The sequence below is a fragment of the Ascaphus truei genome, chromosome 23 (assembly GCF_040206685.1).
Source record: "Ascaphus truei isolate aAscTru1 chromosome 23, aAscTru1.hap1, whole genome shotgun sequence".
Classification (NCBI taxonomy): domain Eukaryota; kingdom Metazoa; phylum Chordata; class Amphibia; order Anura; family Ascaphidae; genus Ascaphus; species Ascaphus truei.
The window spans coordinates 2,769,183-2,796,108 of NC_134505.1; the positions used below are offsets into that span (position 1 = coordinate 2,769,183).

Sequence of the window (26,926 nt, forward strand, 5' to 3'; positions counted from 1 at the left end):
ACAATGGCACATTGATGACACATGGGGACAGTTGCCGAGCTGGCACATGGGGGCGGCCTGGGTGGTGCCATTCTCCAGTGCCAGGCTCGTCTCTTGACACCGTTTGTGCCGGGACAATGCGCACGCTATGCATTCATTCCGTCCCTTATTAACACGACGGAACCGTCATGCGGGGGGGGTGGGGGGGGCCAGAGAGAGGGGGGACAGGGACACACACACACACACACACCCTCCCCAACCTCTGCCATGTCCCAGAGCCGTTCCTCCCCCCTCTCCTGTCTTATCGTGTAGGGTGAGAAGCCTGTAGCCCAATAGGAAGCCGCCACATCATCTGCAGCAGCCAGGGTTCCGGGAATGTAGGGTATTTGGGGGCTGGGCCGCTCCTAGAATAAACGGTTCTAAGAACTGTCACGCGGCTGTCTACGGGCGACACCTCGGGTGGAGGGGGAACAGAGGGACAAGCCCTTCAGTTGCTAGTACCACGCTACACAAACCACTTGCCCATCTTACACCCACCAGTTCCAAGTCCATGCATGGTCCCCCAACCCCCCGCAGTGCACCAGATAATGGCTGTTCCCTTTGCAGGGGGGTGGTGTTGTTTTTTTACGTATGTTTCTCTTTTTTTTTTTTTTCTCTTTCAGCTTCTGGCCCAGGAAATTTCTTCTTCCAATTCGGTTAAACTTGCCCACCCCCCGCCACCTCACGCCCACCTATTCTCGCCTGCCCCCCCTGCCCTCTACCTCCCCATCCCCCCTCCCTCCGTTCATGTGTTTTAACCTGGAATATGGACCTTTATTTAATCAGAGACGGCTCCGCGGTTCCCATCACGTCTCTGTTTATTATGGAAGTTTTTTTGTTTTTTTTTTGGTTTATTTTTTTGATGACATCGCGGTTTAAACGCCGTCCGTGTGCTCGTGTGTGAAGGAAAAGTAGGAACACAGCATGGAAGGGACGTCTCCAATAAAAAGCCTGACTCAAACCTGTTTTAACTTTGATTGTTAGAAGAAGAAGAAAAAAAAAAAACCCCCCACGGGGTGGAAATAATAAAAAAAAACACAAAATAATACACCTTTTGTGCATTTTCCACTTTCCGAGGCCGAAAAATTCATCCCCTCCCCGACTCCTCTATTCCGGTTATAAATGAGGATCGGGACATGCCAAGACCCTCCTACAGCGGGGATACGGACAGCGGCGCTCCCGAAACGGAGGTAACCGCATCGTTCAGCCAGCGGCTGCAAGAGGGGGGGTGAGCCGGCTTCCCAGCAGCGAAGCTTGTTGTTAGCGGGGCCATTGTTTCATTTTTGCTGTTTCGGAAAGCGGGACTCCCCTGGTTTTACGTTCGGTCAAAGCAGTAATCCAGGTGTTATTTTAGTAGGGAAAAAAATGGGGGTAACGCTGCTACATGCCAAGCGGCATTCTGGGTCATACGGGATGTGGAGGCCAATCTGTCTGCTAATGGTTTGCTTGTTTCAGGACAACGGTAAGTGCAGGAGATGTCAGTTTTATGTGTAGGTTTCGCTATAGTAATATCCGCGCCTGCTGCTCCCATTGGTATGGTGGCGCGCGCACTGAACGGCCGCCGTACGCGGGATAGACTAGTGATAACTTTATTACATGTAGCGCTTTTCTCCCGGTTGCGTCACAATATGCTGACATGTTCGCAGCACAGAGGATTGTTACGCTGGCCCGCAGAGCTTACTATCTGTTTTGGGATGCCCGAGGCACAGGGAGATAAAGTGACTTTTCTCATGGAGCCGACACTGGGAATTGAACCCGGCTCCGCTGACTCGCACCCAGTGATGGGGCCGCTCAGTGAGTAAAGACACTGTGAGGCTACTCTCCTTTTTAAAGTGTGTGTACACCCCCTCCCAACCACCACGCACACCCCCCACCACGCACGCTCCCCCTCCCAACCACCACGCACTCCCCTCACCGCGCACCCCACACCACCACGCACACCCCCCACCACGCACGCTGCCCCTCCCAACCACCACGCACTCCCCTCACCGCGGCACCCCACACCACCACGCGCTCCCCCTCCCAACCACCACGTGCACGCACACACACCTCCAGCCACGGGCGCGCGCACCCCTCCCCCACCACCACGCGTGCAACCTCCCCCTTAGGCGCACACAACAACAGCCACGCACGCATTTTTGATTAATCCATCAAACACTCTGGTTTCTTTCTGGTCCGGTGTGAACAGCAGGGGGTGTCTCTTCCAAGCCTTCTGCCTGATCTCTGCTCCCAGAATCCTTTGGGGATTCAGATGCCACTAACCCTAAGAACTTCCAACACGGTGGTAGGCAACTCCTAGCCTCAAGGGCTACCAACAGGTCGGGTTTTAAGGATACCCTGGCTTCAGCACAGGTGGCTCGGTCAGCGACGGAGTAACCTGTTGGTGGCCCCTGAAGACGGAGGACTCTTAAGCCGATAAGAACAAGGTGTAACTTTGTGTAGAAGTTCCACGATCCTGCGGGAATCCTGGGAATGGCGCAGAACACAAGAACCCAGTCTGGAATCTAACGTGGTCATTCTAACAAACCACAGTGTCAAAGGGAATATAGATATATTTCGCTATCGAATTTATTTACGGGCCCTAGAGATGATTCAGATTCAATTTTTATTTTTTGTTTCCGTCAAATTGTGGAAGTGAAATTCTCCACTGGCCGTGTTTGCCCAAAATAGATCTTCGCACCACACCTGTTGTGTAGAACTGTGCCATGTCGTCTGGTTTGTATGGACGTGGTACCTTGGGAGCGTGGCTCAAACAGACAATTGGCCTTACAAGGCGGGCGTGTTCTGCGCTCTCCCTGATGTTTCACGGTCGACTTTTAACGCTTACTGGGGGACGGAATGGGTTCGCCACTACTGCGCAAACGCACGGACCCGTACAATGATCAACACGCACATACAAAGGCCCACACGCTTCCATACCGCTGACGTAGGGCGCCACATGTTTATTTGCAGATGCTATAATAAGACCACCACTGGTGGCTTCAGAGCGGCCATCTTTGTTTCAAACACCAGCGGAGGGGCCAACAAGGTATTTTTCCGTTGCGGGGGGCGGTAAAATAAACACGGTTGTAAAATAAGATTTTGTGAAGCTTGAGCCAAACGTTGCAAACAAATTATCTCTCCCCCCCCCCCCCCTCGGTCTGTTATGAGTTGTTAAAATGAATGTTGCATGTGGTCTATTTGCTGTGATATCTATTGTGCAATTAAAGCCAATTTGTTATGAAACTACCTTTGCTGTTGAGTAGACGCGTTTTGCAGCTGATGCCGAGACCACTGGGTATAGGAATGCGTTTGCCATACCCCGGGGGTGGGGGGGGGGGGGGGGTCGTCTTCTGCTGCTTTTCCCAAAGGGGCCCAGATTAGAAATTGAAATGTATGGGCTGGAAGAGTCTGACCACGAGACATAGTCCTCTTCAGCTCTCGTCTCCCCCACTGCTGGACGAAGACCTCAACGTTAACTTTGTACCATCAGAGTATCTTTTTATGTTTGATGTCTATTATCTTGAGTTTTAATGTGGAAATGACCTGTCGTGAAGTTAGCAGGAGCGTGTGGGCAGAAGGGCCGTTCTGATCCCGTTGTCTGGCTGGTTTTGGCGCCCACGTTGGGGAGCCCCGTCGGTCACTTGCAACCATAACCAAATACTCAAAGAACCACGGACACCATTGTGCTATTTATTATTAATTTTTTTTTTTTTTATTATTAAACTGGTAACAGATTTTAAGACACGTTTAATTATTTTACATCTTTTTTTCTTTTCCTCCTACACAAAATATTAGCTGAAAAATATTAAAAACATTAGCCAAGGCATCAAGAGGCAGAGCGCGAGGAGTCGGCCGTTCCTCATCGGAAAGGGAAGTCGCCCACCGGCAAATAATCGCCGCTAGATTAATCGATACAAAAAAAACCCATCCCGTCACTTTCATTAGGATGTAGTTATTCAACACATCCGGTGGGGTTTGGCCACCTGCAGTCCTCAGGGACTCTCACCGTACATGGAGGAATGACTACTTGGGAACACTCACAGGGTAGCCGAACACATCCACTTGTCTAGTTCGGCGGCGTCCTGTCGGGCGACCACCTATTCCACATTCGAAGTAAGAAAAGACGGCATAGTTGCATAGAGTGGTTAATCCCCCTTGCAAGCAGTCGTCTTTTCGTACTTTGAATGGGCCAAGCAAAGGACATTACAAGACCTGGACTGGCATTGGGCCTTTCAGGGCAGGAGTTGGAAGCCACTGGGTGTTTTTTTTTATTACCGCGTCAGAAGGCACCGTTGGATTGAATGGACCGTGATGTACCTTGTTGCTTAACGCTGCTTCCCTATTATTTTCTCTGCCAGAGAGGTCTTGGATGGGTGTTGGTAAGTGATCTGGAGGTGGACAGCCATATGGCTGATCTTGTGTGTTGTGGGAGCAGTTGACCTGTGGAACACATATTTAATACACAACAAAGACCTAACTGGTCCACATTTACCACTCGTGTTGGTTATTGAAGAAGCACAGATAACAGGGGAGACCCAAGCTCAACCTAAGAATCGTAACGTGGGTGCTACCAAGGAGATGTAGAGATCAAATGAGGAGGTGTGAAGAGACACCAAGAAAGAACTAGGTAAAGAATGTATAATGAATTGATGAATGGTCAATAAAAATAACCTTTTATTAAGTAAATGTACATATAGGGAGTGGAACTATAAAGTATTAGCACTCTGAAGTCAAGTTAGTTATTCTCAAATGTGTTTTGAAGGTTTGTAAATCATAAGTAACATTTACCACCATGGAAGGTTGGTGTCCCACCCAGCTAGTTGAGCGATATCGGTATACTCTCGATTTTAGGAATATCAAGAGTTAAACGTGATCCTTTGACCCTACGTCCCTTATAATGCAGGGATTCATAGCCGAGTCTGGCGGACGTGCATAGTTCTTTCTTGGGTGTGTGTCTCTCTCTCCACCACTCATTGGCCCTGGTTTATGAAGCACCAACGTACTCTGCAGCGCGGTACAAGGGGGAGGAACGAACGTGTGTAATCCGAATGGTAAGGGTAACCCGGTTAGTCTCCTGCTCACGGGAGCGTCCAATCTAGAGGGAGGAAGGGGCGAAGCGTCTGCTCATTGGGGGACTGCGTATGCCTCGGGGTGGAGTTTGGTCCAACCAAACGGCTGGTCCCGTTCAGGTTAATGGGAGTGGGTATTCTGCCAAAGCCTTCCGTTGATGGAAGATACGATAAGTATCTGTTGTCATAAGTGTAGCATAGGCTGACCGTGATGGACATATGTCTTTGCTCAACCTCATCTACCACGTAACCATGTAACCTCTTACGTGTGCATGGACTCCCAACGTGTGCCCGCGCCGCAAAAGGCTGCTTAGTCAACGTGGGCCTATATCTGTTGTTCGTGTAAGAGACCACCCCTCCCTTTGCCGTATTGAACGCCCACCCATCACCCAGAAGGGCACCCTCTCTGTTCTTCACGTGGAGCCTATAATTTTAGGTATGCTAATGACGGGAATGAGATATTACGATGCAGGTCGTGGACACGGGAATAGAAAAACGAATTCCCCCCCCTCCCCGCGTTCCAGGCCGTGGCTAAAAAATTTAGACCCGGGGTGGCTAACATGCAGTCCTCAAGGACCACCAACAAATCAGGTTGGCAGGATATCCCTGCTTCAGCACAGGTGGCTCAATCAGGGGCTCACTGAGCCACCTGTGCCGAAGCTGGGATATCCCGAAAACCTGACCTATTGGGGGGTCTTGTGTTCTGGACTTGAGCCCCCTACCCCACCCCCGTGGTTTAGACTATAGGCAACATTGTAGCTATACAATAGGAAAGGGCAGAGGCTGCCTATAACAAAATCCCCCTAAATAGACAAGTCGAGTTGTAAATACAAAAATGGCGCCCCCCCCCCCCCCGTGAGTGTGACAAGTAACGATACTCCGTCCCACCCAGTACTCGCACAAATTTGAAGGCCATTGGAATGTTAAAGATGGCAGCGTGGGTGAAGGGGTTCTCGATCCGGTCTGAAGGCCGGACCAGCACCGCAGCGACAACAGAAAATGTTAAGACGCGCGTCGGCCGTCGCAATGCGCCGAGATTACACATCAAATCTGTATTTTTTTTTAAAAAGCAGAACGCGCAGGGTTGCCTAGGGGGAGATGTTCCAGGAGGGTGGCTGCAGTTTGAGGACGACCTGCCATTGGGTTGGGGGGGGGGGGTGTGTGTGTGTGTCAGATTTAAACACCCGGGCAGAGCCAGGGATTACGAGTTACGTTACCGTCAGTGGTTTTAGTAGTTTTAGATCAGTGCTGCTCAACGCCAGTCATGAAGACACCTTCCCCTCTTCCCCCCCCCCCCCCTAACAAGTCCAGGTTTTGAGGGTATCCCTGCTTCAGCACAGGGTGCTCAAGCAGGGATATCTTTATAACCTGACCTGTTAGGGGACGGGGGGTTGAGCACCCCTGGTTTATATACACACCGTTTTACTTTCTTCGCGTGTGTCTAAGGGGAGGGGGTAATCGCAATATATATATATAAATTAATTAATCGTCAACGTTTTTCCCAAAAAACTTTTTCACCTTTTTTGTTTTTTTTTCCCCCCCTGCCCTACACTTTTTGAAACTCAACATCCGTTTGGCAAAACCAGAGAGACGCTGATGCTACATAACAGCTGTGCGGGGCCTGTTAACCTCTCGGCTAACCCTTTCTGGCAGTGAACAAGTTAAAAAAAAATATATATCCCACGCCATGAAGTTGGTAACAAATACCGGATTAGCCCAGCTCATCAAAGTCTAATCTCTTAGACACGGTATGTGCCGTAGACTGTATAGAATGTGCTGAGTGCTTCAAGGCTTGTGTACGCAGAGTTGGCCAAGATGTTGCGTTTCGCTTGTACACGATGTTGCGTTTCGCTTGTACACAATGTTGCGTTTCGCTTGTACACGATGTCCCGCGCGGGGCGTAGGAAGGATGAATTCGGATTACTCGCTGCTAGAGGTGAGGTCACAGATTAGAACAAGAATGTAAACAGTTTGCCGGCGTTGTACTCCCTAATGCCACCAGGGGGCGGGTTAAGATTATGGAATCCTGTGATCTAAACCCCTGCGCGTTTCACATTTTATTTGTATTCTCCCCCCCCTGGTTTCCTGTGATAAATTCACACCCGGGAGGGAGATTCCAGTCCAGGGCAGCCCCCCCCCCCACGTCAGGTTTAGCTTCAGTACAGGTGGTGCAGTCAAAGAACTAGGCCTCTAATTGAGCCACTTGTGCTGAAGCAGGGATATCCTTAAAACCTGACCTGCTGGGGAGATGGGGGTCTTGAGAACTCCTGCAGTGTTTCTCAAACAGGGGGGGGGCGCCGCGGTAAGCTGGTGTGCCATGATTGCGGTGGGGGCGTCCGGCGCTGCCTGGAGACATAGAGGCTGCTATCCGCCTCTCAGCCCCGGATCAGAGGACAGAGAGAGAGGAGCCTCTTCTCCAGACACCGCGGAATGCGTCGGCTGAGCTGCAGAAATGTTTTAGGCGTGTAGGCGGGGGGGGGGGGGGGTGAGAGAAAGGGAGCACGAGGGCTATGCTCGCGGGGGGAGGGGAGCGCATACGGGGGAGGGGGGAATTGTGTGGTGTATGATTAACAGGGTAAGGATGCTGGGTGATAGGGGGTGGGGGGAATAAATATGGAGTGGTGTGTGTCTAAAGGGAATGACCTAGGGTGCCCCGATTTTAAGAAATCCTTCAGGGGTGTCCCTAAATCAAAACAACCCTATGATCCCCCTGCACTGCAGTGTGTGTACTTAGAAGGTATATGTTCATAGTTACAAGAAAAGCTATGTCCTGGAAGGACACGCAGGGTTCTTCTGCATTAAAGGGGTTAAGTAAAAGGGTTTTTCCCCCAACAGGCTGTGACAGGGTTTAACTTGTCCCTAATTATCCGGGGTTATGGAGTTAAAGGGACAATGACATTTTACATTAGGGGGGGGACCCCCCTTCGAAAAATGAACATGCGGCACTATATACACAAGTGCGAAGTATGGCGGCACATACCCACCCCGCTCCTGCTTTGTGAGCAAGACCCCCCCCCCCCCCAAAAAAGCAGTGACCGCTAGGAAGTGCCCTCCCAAGGTCAAACTGGTCAAGCACGACCCCCGTATCAGCAGGACAGGCCTGTGCGGACTATTACCGATTCATACATGTAATAGCAAATATAGCACACCTGCTTCGGTAGTAGCGGGGTCCGTGAGCCTGTCCCACCTGCGGCGTGTTTTACGGGGGTCAAATTGTAGGGGATTGACGATGTTGAACCTGGCGGCTGCCAGATTGGGGGGGGGGGAGGGGGGGGGCCTGCAACGCCTTGCGATGTCCCCGACTGGCCGCGGGGGGTTTATTTCAGTTTAATCTCCCCCCCCCCCCCCCCCGCTTATGCAAAATTGAAAGAGGTTAACCAAAAAGCCCACAAAACGCGTTTACCACACTGCGTTTGGTTTCTCTAATCGATGTGTCTAAAGAGACTCGTCATCACTATACAGTGTTGCACATTCATTTTCACGAGGTGTGGGGGGGGGGCCTTTAGTAACAAATAATAAAATGTCGCTTAATACACCCCCCCCCCCCCCCCAAAAAAAAATATGTTTGGAAAAGCATCAGGACGGAACCAAAATCAGTGTTTTTCACACTGTTTTTTTTTTAAACGATCTGACACTGGGGTAGAAAGCCCCTTTTGCCGCCTCGCCGAGAGCCGTTGACTCCCGCCTTCCCGTAGTAACCCGAGAAAATAGCCTTCACCTCGACCTTCCGGGACAGGGCGACCATCCACATGCCGTTACCGTAATACGCCAGTTTGCCCCCGCTCATCTCCCCCATACTCTCCCCCTCCTGCCCCAACTTCACGAACTCCAGCAGGTCCACGCCCGTCTGGACGTCCTGCACGTCGGCCGCCGTTCCCAGCGTGATGTGAGCCCGGCTGCCCCGGGGGAAGTGGTCATTGGGCATGACTTCCTTCTCGGCGTCCGGGGGCCACAGGAGAAGCTGCTCGTCCGTCAGCTCCACGCGGGCCCCTGTTGTCCTGGGAGTCACGAACAAGGCGGTGATGTGAAGGGTGAAGGCTCGTGAGTAGCACTTCTTCACCGCCTTTTTTTTTTTCAAAACGAGAAGAGAGAGAGACGAAGAGAGAGTTTAAAATTCCTCCTTTTTACATTGCGGACCCTGTAGGGTGGGACATGGCCTCATGAGAGGTCCATCCAGGTCTCCACTGCAACCAATCACAGCACAAGAGTCCTTGTATGGACAATGGAGATCATGGATGAGAACCTCACAATGAGATGGATGTGGGTTGGCCACTAGACCGCTTCCTGCATGTGCCCCAGCTGGTATTTTCGGAGGAACCTGGTTTACTGTTCCCCATAACTGTGACCAAGATGTGTCTTTTACGGTCTTCCCTGCTGGCAGCTTCCTGTGTGCGCGCCTATCTCAAGTCCCCCACCCACCAAATTTCACCCACTGAACTGGTATGAAGATGGCATCCACCCTGCATCAGAAACCCCTACCTGAAGCAACCCCTGGTTGAAGCAATATGTAGAAACGGGATGGTCTGCCGATTTTATACCAGCGCTATCCCTCCTCTTCCCCTGCAAATTTCTGTTTGTTACAAAGCCAACTTGAACAGTGGTTGGCTGGGGTCGATGGTAACCCAACTCCTACACTCCCCTTTCAGCGTATATGTGAGGAACATGTGCCCCCTCAGGTGAACTCCGGCACTGGAGGGCCACATTTACCAAGCAGCCTGGGACACCCACCTTGTAAATATTGCCTCCCCCCTATACTCCCCCCCCCCCCCCAAGACGTTTTCTGGCACCAGAAGGTTATCCTGTGGAGTGTAACTACTTAGTGAACAGAGACCACTCAAGTGATCGGGCTGTAAGGTGTACTATGGAACAGGGGCCTGGGAAAATCACCTGTACGTCTCCACGTATATCCTTGGGCGGCACAGACCTATTACAACGAGTATTAGTGGCTCAGGCGAGAGTTGAACCCACAACCTTGTCCATAACCCATACACTACTCTTCTCTTCTTCCCCCCCCCCCCCACTCTCCCAAATGGTAACCACAATATCATTGACAATTGCTTTACCACTTCAACCCCCCCGATGTGCCCCGGCAGAGAGTAGGGTGTCCAGATGTAGCAGATATTGGCCCCGTTGGCACAAGGAGTTGCGCCAACGTGGGCCCCTTATTGAACAGCAGTGCTACCGAAAACAAATGGTTAAGGAGATACGGCGCGCGTGTCAACCCGAGAGCAAATGTCGCCGGTTCCACCCGTAGAGATCGGCGCTTACCTCCAGCTGTGCGTATTCCTCCGCCCCCGGCACCTTGCCATAATCGCAGAACTTGGTCGTGCAGTGCAGGATGTTGGGCGTGGTCCCGAAATACCGCAGGAGATCGAGTTTGTGTTTGTCCTCGCTGCCAACTGTGGAACGAGAGAGGGACCCCGATTAAAATGCAGGAGGACAGCCCCGGACATCTTCCATGCTTATCTTGTTCCTTTAACATTGGTTCCACCTACGTACGTGGTCAGCTCTGGCTTACAAGATACCTCCGAGCATTGCCCCCCCCCCTGTACCATTACCTGCTGGGGGTAACCCAAAATCGAGGTTTAAATCTCCCGCAACACGCCGGCCAATAGGAAGTCGCGCCATCATCCATTACATCTTCCTATTGGCCGAGCTTTGAGGAGGCAGTCACTTAAGCTACAGGGAGGTCCAGGTGTCGCGGTGGAGAAGTTTCACCGCTGACCGGAAGATGCAATGGGGCCATTAATTCTATTGGTGATCGTGCCGATCAGGCCATTTGGCGACAGCAGAAAACTTCCGTGGGAGTTTGTGCCACAGCGACCCGACCGGCACCATCGCAGTTTAATTTATAACCCCCACCAATGTGACGAAATGACCCAACGGCAGAGACGCCCCGGTGGACATGTCCCTGCCACAGCAACCCAGTCTGAAATAAAAACACTTTATATTACATTCAGTCTTCAAAACGCTCTCTTCCTGCTGTCCCCAAAGTGTTTCCGTCACCGGCAGAGCCATAAATGACATCACAGGAGGTGACAGCAGAGAGACGCAGAACATGGCGGCACACAGAGTGAAACCATGATGGCCATCACTTGGGAGGATCTAGCTGGATTATATTCGTTATTTTTATATTTAGGCCCTTCTACAAATATGTGCTCCCTGGGGGATATAGCTGCTGGCTCGGGGCTCGCTACCAATAACAAAGTCTGCTTTACGGGCTAGTCTTCCTGGGACTATGGCCAACTGACATCAGGCAAACATCTGGAACCATGGTGAACTTTAGAACTTGTCACCATGTCGGTCGCTGGTCATGTCTAGTGGAGGAACGTTCGCTGGTCATGTCTGGTGGAGGAACGTTCGCTGGTCATGTCTGGTGGAGGAACATTCGCTGGTCATGTCTGGTGGAGGAACATTCGCTGGTCATGTCTGGTGGAGGAACGTTCGCTGGTCATGTCTGGTGGAGGTAAAGTCTACTAGTCATGTCTGATGTCAGAACGTTCACTGGTTATAACCAGGGGACTCTACCTCCACTAGACATGCCTGGTAGAGGTAGAGTTCCCTGGTCATGTCTGGTGGAGGTAGAGTCCCCTGGCCCGAGGGATACAGCTGTGGTCACAGTAGGAGAAGACCTCTACCACTGCTGCTGCTACTACTGTAAGGGGCACACCAAATGGGAATTTTCTGCCCGGTTCACGAATGGCCACACTAGCCAAACACTGGATGTTGTGGTTTGGAGTAAGGGTTGTCTTGGGTTCCAGATAAAAGACGCCAGCCCCACCAAGCCGACGAAACGCTGGGGCTTTGGAAAAGAAAACAGATTCCCTTTTTCCCCCTGACATCTCTGTAAAGGGGAGTGTTCCGTCTACATGTAACCTGCCCTGTCCTTGTGTGAGAGCCAATACACCATAAAGGAGAGGGGGGATTTGCCTGGTCAAACTCTTGTTTGAACACACGTGACGTCAGACAGCCAGAAGGAAATCAGACCTCATCCAAATCTCAGCTCCTCGTGCTTACAAATAAAAATCAAATATACTTACAGGTTAAAAAGGCCCTGTGTGTATAACAAGAGCTTGCACAGGCAAAGCCCCCTCTCTCCTCCTCCCCTTATCTTTATTGGTTCTCTGATACGGACAGGGTGGGATGGGGGTAAAGAAAACAACAGGTAGACACAATCCCCCATCCAGAGGTAATTAATGTCCCCCTCAAAAATGTGACAGCAGACAGCTCTGCCAATAACACCGTTTTAGGTGTTTAGGGAAGCCAGTTAAAATGATTAACAAAAAGTTATTCCCTTCAGCCCTTCGACATAGCACCCTTGCCAAGTATTCCAAATGTATCACGTACACGCTTGCAAATGCTTCTTGAAGGCCTTGAAATTCCCCAGCTGCTCCAAGAACTCGTGGCTGATCTTTCTCAGGTTAGAACCACAATGCTTGGCCAGGAACCAGCCAAAATAGAAAGGGATGAGCTCCTTCTCCAGGGTGGGCCTCAGGTTCTTCAGCTCCTCGAGGGACAGCTTCCACTGGTTCCGGTCCTTCAGCTGCGCACAGTCCAACCTCCACGGAGTCTTGGGTTCCAGCACGACCACGGTGAACCGGTACTTATTGGCCACATCGAACAGCTGCTCCAGGCGGTCGCGGTCATGGTGAGTGTCGTCAAGGATGATCAAGCTGGCTTCACGCCTCTCACAGCAAGTGTTGAGTTCTTCATTCATCTTGGTGTACTCATCCCCAGAGGAGGTTCTCACGGCTGGTTTGATGTTGTACCCGTCGGCGGAGATGAGACGGGCAGTGTCCTTATACTTCGTCTCTATCTCTTTGGCCAGGGTGGTCTTCCCGCTGCCTGGCAGACCCCTCAGGAGCACCATGATCTTGGATTCTCGAACGGTGGTGACGGTGTGGTCGTCTACCAGCAAGGGGGGCTTCTGGCCCTCCGGGTGGTCTCTGGAGGCTTGTGAAGACATCCTGCGGCAGAAACTCTTGGCAAGCACTGGGTAAGTCCTCTTGAAAGTGGCACCAACCTACAGGAACAAAGAGGTAACGTGTAAACATGAGTCAAGAACTACAGTATATCTTCGCTCTTCATAAAGAAGGCTTTTCTAATCTACTGATCACTAGTCTAGTGTCAGATTTGGGATCTCAGCTCAACGGGAGTGGAGGTCACCGATCGCCCCTAGAAAAATGGTGTCAGGGAAATGTCGCAGGGCGTCCAGAGGTTATTCACATAATGACCTTTCCCCAACGTCATTACAGGGTCAGTCCCTCCCAAGACAAAAGTGAGCTACAGACAGTGGTAAGTTTAAGAAGTTAAACGTATGACTTTGTAAACAAACAAACAAAAATGACGTTTTACTATTCTTTAAAGAACGTTAAATGTGGTTTTAACGGTTTCCATGGAAAAACGAGAGCTTTGGAGAGTTTGTACCCCATTTATCTGATGTCTTTAGGTAAAGGGGTGTTTGCCCGGTCCTGAAAGCCCCAGGTACATTGTTACGTCTCGCGCTGCTTTTTGGTTTGGCAGGTGATGGAGAAGAAGTTGGAATCCAAGATCTGTGACTCACTAGTCACACGATAGAAATGCAACAGTTGTTTTATGGGGGAGGCCGCTTGCGCTGATAAGTACAGCTCAACCCCGTTATAGCGCGATCCGCTACAACGCGAATCCGCTTATAACGCGACGCAAGGGTGGCTCCCAATTTTCATATTTATGAATACTTTACAACACGATTATTGGTGTCCTAAATACTTTGTTGTACAATGCATACAATGGTACATTATTTCTAACGCGATCCGCTTATAGCGCGATGTGATTCTTTGGACCCCAAGCACAGCGTTATACGGGGGTTGAGCTGTATGTTTATTTACTCCTCGATAAACTGCTTGAGCGCGCGAAATGCGTAGGTTTTGTGCCTTCATTTTTAACCATGGGTTAGCAAAATACACACAGGCACCTCCATTTTTTGCTCAGTAGTGCACGGCGTGTTTGCATCACTCTCTCTCTACGCTGAGAAGTAGTTTCATTTTTGATGGTTCTGACCCGGTAATTTGAGTCGCCCTCCAAGCAAAACATGTGCACCCACAAACAGGATGTCAAACTCATTTCAAAATCCACCTGTGATCGCTAATCAGCCGTGTGTAACCAGGCCAGCGGAACGAGAGATAAGTGAAAATGAAACAGCTAAACATGGGGTGTGTGTATGTATACAAAATAAACAGATCCCCAACAAGCTCTGAGAAACCCCAACCATTACCACATACAGCTCAACCCCCTTATAACGCTGTGCTTGGGGTCCAGAGAATCACACCGCGCTAGAAGTGGATCGCGTTAGAAATAATGTACAATTGCACGCATTGTACAACAAAGTATTTAAGATACCAACAATCGTGTGATAAAGTATTCATAAATACGAAAATTGGGAGCCACGCGTGCACCGCGCTATAAGCGGATCCGCGCTGTAACGGATCGCGCTATAACAGGGTTGAGCTGTAAAATACATATGCATATAAGTGTCAAAAAGAGTGCTAGTGAGCGTGGCTAAATGTATACAACAAAAATGCCCAAAGCTACTTCCAACGTGACAAAGATACACAGTGCAATACCTATATATTCTCTTGTAAAAAGGGTCATTTAGTTTAACCCTTTGGCCAAAGCGTCTTAAGCCTGCTGCCAATTGCAAGGCATGACCGTAGCAGGTCCTAGCACTACCTGAGTTAAAATTCTTATTTACCTGTATAATTACAGGAAGAGTTTAACTCAGGGAGAGGGGGGGGGGGAGATTCCAGTCCCTCAACGGCCACCAACAGGATTTGCAGGATATCCCTGTTTCAGCACAAGGGGTGCAGTCAAAGACTGAGCTGAAGCAGGGATTTCCTGAAAACCTGACCTGTTGGTGGCTCTTGAGGGACTGGAGTTGCCCCCAACCCCCGAGTTAAACTCTTAGGGGGGAGGAGGGGGAGTCCCTGCATCAGCTGGTACAAGTCGGGCGCTTCGAGGTTTCGCGCCCCGCCCCCCCCAGACGAGAGGGGTGGTAGCGAGCGAGGTGGCAAAAAAAAAAAAACGTCCATTGTTCAGTCCAGTGACGCACACAAAAAAAAACCTCGAAACAAGAGAGCCGGGCACGAGTCTGCCCAGGGACAATCCATGCCATTCACCGCATCCCACGGCCGTCTCTATCCAACCCGACACAGGCTGCCGATTGTCAACGGAGTTAACACTTGCAGCGCCGCAGGGCAAGAGAGAAGATGTCAAAACACACACACACACACACAATATATATACAGGGGCTAATGCAGTAAGGGAACACACACACACACACAATATATATATATATATACAGGGGCTAATGCAGTAAGGGAACGCACACATGCTTGGGGTTAGATATAAGGCTATATCCTAATTAGGAAAGGAGGGGGTCTGCGGTGGGACAGCGGGGAGGGGCATGGGAAGGGTAAGTGGGCAAAGTGGCCGTCACCTTCTGTGGGTTTCTGTGTCAAAGTTACAGCTGTTCATGGAGTTAATTTCAAAGCATTAAAAACTATATATACACATTCATATATTATTCTGTGGTGTGGGCTATTCACCTCTGTTTTGTTATGTATTTTGAGCTAAACACTAAATAGTACAACTTGGAGGAATATATATATATATATATATATATATATATATATATATATATATATATATATATATATATATATATATATATATATATATATATACACACATATATATATATATACACACACACACACACAAAAATATAGATGCGGTTGAAAAAAAGACGTGCGTCCATCAAGTTCACCCTCTGCTAAATGTAGACGACAGATGCTTTATCCTATATATGTAATAGCAATATACTGTACTGATCCAGAGGAAGCAAACGCACAGCCCCCAGTAGACACATTATCCAATGTTATCTCATACGGGGAAAATAAATTCCTTCCTGACCCCAGTAATCGGATTACTCCCTGGATCAGCGTCCTTCCCGTGTTTACTTATTTGGTATATATCCCTGTATACCTTTCCTTTCTAAAAAGAGGTCCAGCCTTTTATTGAACATATCCACTGTATCTGCCATCACAGTCTCCCTGGGTAATGAACCCCGCACTGTAACTGCCCTTACTGTAAAGAACCCTTTCCTTTGTTGCTGGTGAAATCTCCTTTCCTCCAACCTTAAGGGATGCCCCGAGTCCTTAGTACTGCCCGTGGGATGAATAGTTCTTTTGAAAGCTCCTTGTATTGTCCCCGAATATATTTGTATATAGTTATCATATCCCCTCTTAGACGCCTCTTTTCTAATGTAAATAAATCTAATTTAGCTAGCCTCTCCTCATAAGTTATATTGTCAATCCCCTTTATTAATTTGGTGGCTCTTCTCTGCACTCTCTCTAGTTCCATAATGTCTTTTCTTAGGATTGGTGCCCAAAATTGTACTCCATATTCAAGGTGTGGTCTTACTAATGCTTTGTAAAGGGGCATAATTATGTTTACTTCCCTTCCATCCATTGCCCGTTTCATGCAAGATAAGATCTTGTTTGCCTTTGCAGCTACTGCATGACATTGGGCACTATTGCTAAGCCTGCTGTCTACAAGCACTCCTAAATCCTTCTCCCATCAAGGATTCCCCCAATATATCTCCATTTAATTTGTAAGCCACCTGTTTTTCTTGTTTCCCAAATGCATAACCTTACATGTATCTGTATTAAACCTCATCTGCCATTTACCTGCCCACGCTTCCAGTCTCTCCAAGTCCTTCTGAAGAGAAATTACATCCTGCTCTGATTCTACTACCTTACACAATTTAGTTTCATCAACAAAGATGGAGACTTTGCTCTCGATCCCAACCTCAAGGTCATTAATAAACAAGTTAAAAAGCAGGGGTCCCAGTACCGATCCCCGAGGTACTCCGCTCACGACTTTAGCCCAACCTGAAAAAGTTCCATTTATGACCACTCTCTGCTGTCTGTCCTTTAACCAGTTTTCAATCCAGGTGCAAATATTGTTACTGAGTCCAATTTGCTTTCATTTGTACACCAACCTCGTGTGTGGAACCGTATCCAAAAATGTGTACACACACACACACACACGTACACACGTACACACGTACACACACACACGTACACACACACACGTACACACACACACGTACACACGTACACACACACGTACACACACACACACACACACGTACACACACACACACACACGTACACACACACACACACGTACACACACACACGTACACACGTACACACGTACACACGTACACACGTACACACGTACACACGTACACACGTACACACGTACACACGTACACACGTACACACACGTACACACACGTACACACACGTACACACGTACACACGTACACACACGTACACACACGTACACACACGTACACACACGTACACACACGTACACACACGTACACACACGTACACACACACACACACACACACGTGTACACACACACACACACACACGTGTACACACACGTGTACACACACACACACACGTGTACACACACACACACACACGTGTACACACACACACACACACACGTGTACACACACACACACACACACACACACACGTGTACACACACACACACGTACACACACGTGTACACACACACACACACACCGTATTAGTAGAATCTGCTCGTCCCTGAAGTCCCCGTTTTCCTTTGGGGTTTGTTACCCTGTGGAAATGAAGGTCTCGTCGTCGGGACGGTTACATTCACGCCCCTCGCGTTTATCTGTTTGACGGATTGTGACAGAATCAGAATTACTTTGCGAGGAGCGAGAAGGACGCGGCGACGTATTCACCGGGCAGCGGGGGGGGGGGGGAGTTTCCTGCGCAGGGGTCTTACTGCAGAACACATACCTCTCCACCCCCCCCCCTTCTAATACACATACCTCTCCCCCCTCCTAATACACATACCTCTCCCCCCCCTTCTAATACACACACCTCTCCCCCCTTCTAATACACATACCTCTCCCCCCCTCCTAATACACATACCTCTCCCCCCCTCCTAATACACATACCTCTCCCCCCCTCCTAATACACATACCTCTCCCCCCCTCCTAATACACATACCTCTCCCCCCCTTCTAATACACATACCTCTCCCCCCTCCTAATACACATACCTCTCCCCCCTCCTAATACACATACCTCTCCCCCCCCTTCTAATACACATACCTCTCCACCCCCCCCCCTTCTAATACACATACCTCTCCCCCCTTCTAATACACATACCTCTCCCCCCTCCTAATACACATACCTCTCCCCCCCTTCTAATACACATACCTCTCCCCCTCCTAATACACATACCTCTCCCCCCCCTTCTAATACACATACCTCTCCCCCCTCCTAATACACATACCTCTCCCCCCTCCTAATACACATACCTCTCCCCCCCTTCTAATACACATACCTCTCCCCCCTCCTAATACACATACCTCTCCCCCCCTTCTAATACACATACCTCTCCCCCCTCCTAATACACATACCTCTCCCCCCCTTCTAATACACATACCTCTCCCCCCTCCTAATACACATACCTCTCCCCCCTCCTAATACACATACCTCTCCACCCCCCCCTTCTAATACACATACCTCTCCCCCCTCCTAATACACACACCTCTCCCCCCTCCTAATACACATACCTCTCCCCCCTCCTAATACACATACCTCTCCCCCCTCCTAATACACATACCTCTCCCCCTCCTAATACACATACCTCTCCCCCTCCTAATACACATACCTCTCCACCCCCCCCCTCCTAATACACATACCTCTCCCCCCCTCCTAATACACATACCTCTCCACCCCCCCCCCTCCTAATACACATACCTCTCCACCCCCCCCTCCTAATACACATACCTCTCCCCCCCTCCTAATACACATACCTCTCCCCCCTCCTAATACACATACCTCTCCCCCCTCCTAATACACATACCTCTCCCCCCCTCCTAATACACATACCTCTCCCCCCTCCTAATACACATACCTCTCCCCCCTCCTAATACACATACCTCTCCCCCCTCCTAATACACATACCTCTCCCCCCTCCTAATACACATACCTCTCCCCCCTCCTAATACACATACCTCTCCAGCCCCCCCCCCCCTTCTGATGCACATACCTCTCCAGCCCCCCCTCCTAATACACATACCTCTCCAGCCCCCCCCTTCTGATGCACATACCTCTCCAGCCCCCCCTTCTAATACACATACCTCTCCAGCCCCCCCCTTCTGATACACATACCTCTCCAGCCCCCCCTCCTAATACACATACCTCTCCCCCCCTCCTAATACACATACCTCTCCCCCCTCCTAATACACATACCTCTCCAGCCCCCCCCCCCCTTCTGATGCACATACCTCTCCAGCCTCCCCTTCTAATACACATACCTCTCCAGCCCCCCCCTTCTAATACACATACCTCTCCAGCCCCCCCTCCTAATACACATACCTCTCCAGTCCCCCCTTCTAATACACATACCTCTCCAGCCCCTCCTCCTAATACACATACCTCTCCCCCCTCCTAATACACATACCTCTCCCCCCTCCTAATACACATACCTCTCCCCCCTCCTAATACACATACCTCTCCCCCCTCCTAATACACATACCTCTCCACCCCCCCTTCTAATACACATACCTCTCCCCCCTCCTAATACACATACCTCTCCCCCCTCCTAATACACATACCTCTCCCCCCTCCTAATACACATACCTCTCCCCCCCTCCTAATACACATACCTCTCCCCCCTCCTAATACACATACCTCTCCCCCCCTCCTAATACACATACCTCTCCCCCCCCTCCTAATACACATACCTCTCCCCCCCTCCTATACACATACCTCTCCCCCCCTTCCTAATACACATACCTCTCCCCCCTCCTAATACACATACCTCTCCACCCCCCTTCTAATACACATACCTCTCCCCCCTCCTAATACACATACCTCTCCAGCCCCCCCCTTCTGATGCACATACCTCTCCAGCCCCCCTCTAATACACATACCTCTCCAGCCCCCCCTTCTAATACACATACCTCTCCAGCCCCCCCTCCTAATACACATACCTCTCCAGCCCCCCCTCCTAATACACATACCTCTCCAGCCCCCCCTCCTAATACACATACCTCTCCAGCCCCCCCTCCTAACACATACCTCTCCCCCCTCCTAATACACATACTCTCCCCCCTCCTAATTCACATACCTCTCCCCCCTCCTAATACACATACCTCTCCCCCCTCCTAATACACATACCTCTCCCCCTCCTAATACACATACCTCTCCCCCCTCCTAATACACATACCTCTCCCCCCTCCTAATACACATACCTCTCCCCCTCCTAATACACATACCTCTCCCCCCCCTCCTAATACACATACCCTCTCCCCCCTCCTAATACACATACCTCTCCCCCCTCCTAATACACATACCTCTCCCCCTCCTAATACACATACCTCTCCCCCCTCCTAATACACATACCTCTCCCCCCCTCCTAATACACATACCTCTCCCCCCTCTAATACACATACCTCTCCCCCTCCTAATACACATACCTCTCCCCCCTAATACACATACCCTCTCCCCCCTCCTAATACACATACCTCTCCCCCCCTTCTAATACACATATCTCTCCCCCCTCCTAATACACATACCTCCCCCCCTTCTAATACACATACCTCTCCACCCCCCCCTTCTAATACACATACCTCTCCACCCTCCTAATACACATACCTCTCCCCCCTTCTAATACACATACCTCTCCCCTCCTAATACACATACCTCTCCCCCTCCTAATACACATACCTCTCCCCCCCCTTCTAATACACATACCTCTCCCCCCTCCTAATACACATACCTCTCCCCCTTCTAATACACATACCTCTCCCCCCCCTTCTAATACACATACCTCTCCACCCCCCCTTCTAATACACATACCTCTCCACCCTCCTAATACACATACCTCTCCCCCCTTCTAATACACATACCTCTCCCCCTCCTAATACACATACCTCTCCCCCTCCTAATACACATACCTCTCCCCCCCCTTCTAATACACATACCTCTCCCCCCTCCTAATACACATACCTCTCCCCCCCTTCTAATACACATACCTCTCCCCCCCCTTCTAATACACATACCTCTCCCCCCTCCTAATACACATACCTCTCCCCCCCTTCTAATACACATACCTCTCCCCCTCCTAATACACATACCTCTCCCCCCTCCTAATACACATACCTCTCCCCCCCTCCTAATACACATACCTTACCTCTCCCCCCTCCTAATACACATACCTCTCCCCCCTCCTAATACACATACCTTACCTCTCCCCCCTCCTAATACACATACCTCTCCACCCCCCCTTCTAATACACATACCTCTCCCCCCCCTCCTAATACACATACCTCTCCCCCCCTCCTAATACACATACCTCTCCCCCTCTCCTAATACACATACCTCTCCCCCCTCCTAATACACATACCTCTCCCCCCCTCCTAATACACATACCTCTCCCCCCCTCCGAATACACATACCTCTCCACCCTCCTAATACACATACCTCTCCCCCCCTCCTAATACACATACCTCCTCCCCCCTCCTAATACACATACCTCTCCCCCTCCTAATACACATACCTCTCCCCCCTCCTAATACACATACCTCTCCCCCCTCCTAATACACATACCTCTCCCCCCCTCCTAATACACATACCTCTCCCCCCCTCCTAATACACATACCTCTCCCCCCCCTCCTAATACACATACCTCTCCACCCCCCCTTCTTTTACATAAACTTATCCCCCTCCTAATACACATACATCTCCCCCCTCCTAATACACATACATCTCCACCCCCCTTCTATTACATAAACTTATCCCCCCTCCTAATACACATACCTCTCCCCCCCTCCTAATACACATACCTCTCCCCCCTCCTAATACACATACCTCTCCCCCTCCTAATACACATACCTCTCCCCCCTCCTAATACACATACTCTCCCCCCTCCTAATACACATACCTCTCCCCCCTCCTAATACACATACCTCTCCCCCCTCCTAATACACATACCTCTCCCCCCCTCCTAATACACATACCTCTCCACCTCCTAATACAATACCTCTCCCCCTCCTATACACATACCTCTCCCCCCTCCTAATACACATACCTCTCCCCCTCCTAATACACATACCTCTCCCCCCTCCTAATACACATACCTCTCCACCCCCCCTTCTAATACACATACCTCACCCCCCTCCTAATACACATACCTCTCCCCCCTCCTAATACACATACCTCTCCCCCCTCCTAATACACATACCTCTCCCCCCCTCCTAATACACATACCTCTCCCCCCTCCTAATACACATACCACTCCCCTCTCCTAATACACATACCTCTCCACCCCCCCTTCTAATACACATACCTCACCCCCCTCCTAATACACATACCTCTCCCCCCCTCCTAATACACATACCTCTCCCCCCTCCTAATACACATACCTCTCCCCCTCCTAATACACATACCTCTCCCCCTCCTAATACACATACCTCTCCCCCCTCCTAATACACATACCTCTCCCCCCTCCTAATACACATACCTCTCCCCCCTCCTAATACACATACCTCTCCACCCCCCTTCAATTTCATAATTATCCCCCCTCATAATACACATACCTCTCCCCCCCTCCTAATACACAGATATCAGGGACACGTACCTCTCCCCCCCCTCCTAATACACAGACATCAGGGACACGTACCTCTCACCCCCTCCTATACACAGACATCAGGACACGTACCTCTCACCCCCTCCTAATACACAGGCATCAGGGACACGTATCTCTCACCCCCTCCTAATACACAGACATCAGGGACACGTACCTCTCACCCCTCGTAATACACAGGCATCAGGGACACGTACCTCTCCCCCCCCTCCTAATACACAGACATCAGGGACACGTACCTCTCACCCCCTCCAAATACACAGACATCAGGGACACGTACCTCTCACCCCCTCCTAATACACAGGCATCAGGGACACGTACCTCTCACCCCCTCCAAATACACAGACATCAGGGACACGTACCTCTCACCCCCTCCTAATACACAGGCATCAGGGACACGTATCTCTCACCCCCTCCTAATACACAGACATCAGGGACACGTACCTCTCACCCCCTCGTAATACACAGGCATCAGGGACACGTATCTCTCACCCCCTCCTAATACACAGGCATCAGGGACATGTACTTCTCACCCCCTCCTAATACACAGACATCAGGGACACGTACCTCTCCACCCCCCCCATCTAATACACATACCTCTCCCCCCCTCCTAATACACATACCTCTCCCCCCCCTCCTAATACACATACCTCTCCCCCCTCCTAATACACATACCTCTCCCCCCTCCTAATACACATACCTCTCCCCCCCCCTTCTATTTCATAAATTATCCCCCCTCATAATACACATACCTCTCCCCCCTCCTAATACACAGATATCAGGGACACGTACCTCTCACCCCCTCCTAATACACAGACATCAGGGACACGTACCTCTCATCCCCTCCTAATACACAGGCATCAGGGACACGTACCTCTCACCCCCTCCTAATACACAGGCATCAGGGACTCGTACCTCTCACCCCCCTCCTAATACACAGACATCAGGGACACGTACCTCTCACCCCCTCCTAATACACAGGCATCAGGGACACGTATCTCTCACCCCCTCCTAATACACAGACATCAGGGACACGTACCCTCTCACCCCCTCGTAATACACAGGCATCAGGGACACGTATCTCTCACCCCCTCCTAATACACAGACATCAGGGACACGTACCTCTCACCCCCTCGTAATACACAGGCATCAGGGACACGTACCTCTCCCCCCCCCTCCTAATACACAGACATCAGGGACACGTATCTCTCACCCCCTCCTAATACACAGACATCAGGGACACGTACCTCTCACCCCCTCCTAATACACAGGCATCAGGGACATGCACCTCTCACCCCCTCCTAATACACAGACATCAGGGACACGTACCTCCCCACCCCCCCCCATCTAATACACATACCTCTCCCCCCCTCCTAATACACATACCTCTCCCCCCTCCTAATACACATACCCTCTCCCCCCTCCTAATACACATACCTCTCCCCCCTCCTAATACACATACCTCTCCCCCCCTCCTAATACACATACCTCTCCCCCCTCCTAATACACATACCTCTCCCCCCTCCTAATACACATACCTCTCCCCCCTCCTAATACACATACCTCTCCCCCTCCTAATACACATACCTCTCCCCCCCTCCTAATACACATACCTCTCCCCCCTCCTAATACACATCCTCTCCCCCCTCCTAATACACATACCTCTCCCCCTCCTAATACCACATACCTCTCCCCCCTCCTAATACACATACCTCTCCCCCCTCCTAATACACATACCTCTCCCCCTCCTAATACACATACCTCTCCCCTCCTAATACACATACCTCTCCCCCTCCTAATACACATACCTCTCCCCCCTCCTAATACACATACCTCTCCCCCCCTCCTAATACACATACCTCTCCCCCCCTCCTAATACACATACCTCTCCCCCTCCTAATACACATACCTCTCCCCCCTCCTAATACACATACCTCTCCCCCCTCCTAATACACATACCTCTCCCCCCCTCCTAATACACATACCTCTCCCCCCTCCTAATACACATACCTCTCCCCCTCCTAATACACATACCTCTCCCCCCCTCCTAATACACATACCTCTCCCCCCTCCTAATACACATACCTCTCCCCCCTCCTAATACACATACCTCTCCCCCCTCCTAATACACATACCTCGCCCCCCTCCTAATACACATACCTCTCCACCCCCCCCCTCCTAATACACATACCTCTCCCCCCTCCTAATACACATACCTCTCCCCCCTCCTAATACACGTACCTCTCACCCCCTCCTAATACAGAGACATCAGGGACACGTACCTCTCACCCCTCCTAATACACAGACATCAGGGTCACGCACCTCTCACCCCCTCCTAATACACAGGCATCAGGGACATGTACCTCTCACCCCCTCCTATACACAGACATCAGGGACACGTACCTCTCACCCCCTCCTAATACACAGACATCAGGGACACGTACCTCTCACCCCCTCCTAATACACAGACATCAGGGACACGTACCTCTCATCCCCTCCTAATACACAGGCATCAGGGACACGTACCTCTCACCCCCTCCTAATACACAGACATCAGGGACACGTACCTCTCACCCCCTCCTAATACACAGACATCAGGACACGTACCTCTCATCCCCCTCCTAATACACAGGCATCAGGGACACGTACCTCTCACCCCCTCCTAATACACAGACATCAGGGACACGTACCTCTCACCCCCTCCTAATACACAGACATCAGGGACACGTACCTCTCACCCACTCCTAATACACAGACATCAGGGACACGTACCTCTCACCCACTCCTAATACACAGACATCAGGACACGTACCTCTCACCCCCTCCTAATACACAGACATCAGGGACACGTATCTCTCACCCCCTCCTAATACAGAGACATCAGGGACACGTACCTCTCACCCCCTCCTAATACACAGACATCAGGGACACGTACCTCTCACCCCCCGCCTAATACACAGGCATCAGGGACACGTACCTCTCACCCCCGCCTAATACACAGACATCAGGGTCACGCACCTCTCACCCCTCCTAATACACAGGCATCAGGGACACGTACCTCTCACCCCCTCCTAATACACAGGCATCAGGGACACGTACCTCTCACCCCCTCCTAATACACAGGCATCAGGGACACGTACCTCTCACCCCCTCCTAATACACAAACATCAGGCACACGCACCTCTCACCCCCTCCTAATACACAGGACATCAGGTACACGTACCTCGCACCCGTTCCTAATACACAGACATCAGGGACACGTACCTCTCACCCCCTCCTAATACACAGACATCAGGCACACGTACCTCGCACCCCCGCCTAATACACAGACATCAGGGACACGTACCTCTCACGCCCCTCCTAATACACAGACACCAGGGACACATACCTCTCACCCCTCCTAATACACAGACATCAGGCACACGTACCTCGCACCCCCTCCTAATACACAGACATCAGGCACACGTACCTCGCACCCCCTCCTAATACACAGACATCAGGCACACGTACCTCGCACCCCCTTCTAATACACAGACATCAGGCACACGTACCTCGCACCCCCTCCTAATACACAGACATCAGGCACACGTACCTCGCACCCCCTTCTAAATACACAGACATCAGGCACACGTACCTCGCACCCCCTCCTAATACACAGACATCAGGCACACGTACCTCGCACCCCCTTCTAATACACAGACATCAGGCACACGTACCTCGCACCCCCTCCTAATACACAGACATCAGGCACACGTACCTCTCACCCCCTCCTAATACACAGACATCAGGCACACGTACCTCGCACCCGTTCCTAATACGGGGTTAGGACGTACGTGGGAACGAGAGGAAACTCTCTGTATTACTTCCTGGTAAAACATTTTATAAATAACGCGCAGAGTCGGAATAAGCCGCCGGGCACGCGGGGTTAACGCCCGGGAGGGCGCGCGGGGTTAGCGCCCGGGAGGACGCGCCGGGCGCCGGCCCGTTACCTGGTAGCCGGTGCTGAGTGTGCGTGCGTTCCCGCGGAGCAGAGGAGTGTCGAGCGCACAGCAGCATGCGAGTGTGATCCCGGGCTCACATACCCTTCCTGCCTGCACCGTCCCTCCC

At 50.8% G+C, this 26,926-nt stretch overlaps 2 protein-coding genes across 3 annotated transcripts in view; one reads left to right on the top strand and one right to left on the bottom strand.

Moving 5' to 3' along the window:
- DNAJC7 (DnaJ heat shock protein family (Hsp40) member C7) overlaps positions 1-979 on the top strand; it is a 31,861-nt gene extending 30,882 nt beyond the window's left edge. Inside the window, exon 14 of the mRNA XM_075580218.1 lies at positions 642-979. Within this exon, the coding sequence (XP_075436333.1) occupies positions 642-679 (38 nt within the window). The 3' untranslated portion in view covers positions 680-979. The remainder of the gene's footprint in view (positions 1-641) is intronic.
- Positions 980-3,693: 2,714 nt separating this feature from the next.
- On the bottom strand, positions 3,694-26,926 carry CNP (2'',3''-cyclic nucleotide 3'' phosphodiesterase). Of its 2 annotated transcripts, XM_075580220.1 has the most exons (5): positions 26,809-26,864; positions 17,715-17,829; positions 12,417-13,092; positions 10,338-10,468; positions 3,694-9,132 (listed from the first exon to the last, which is right to left on the bottom strand). In XM_075580220.1, exons 3-5 carry the CDS (start codon positions 13,033-13,035, stop codon positions 8,689-8,691), a joined length of 1,194 nt encoding a protein of 397 aa, XP_075436335.1. In that variant the 5' UTR covers positions 13,036-13,092; positions 17,715-17,829; positions 26,809-26,864; the 3' UTR covers positions 3,694-8,688. The 2 variants fall into 2 exon arrangements, with proteins under 2 accessions (XP_075436335.1, XP_075436334.1); XM_075580219.1 differs by lacking the exon at positions 17,715-17,829 and having other exon boundaries at positions 26,809-26,926.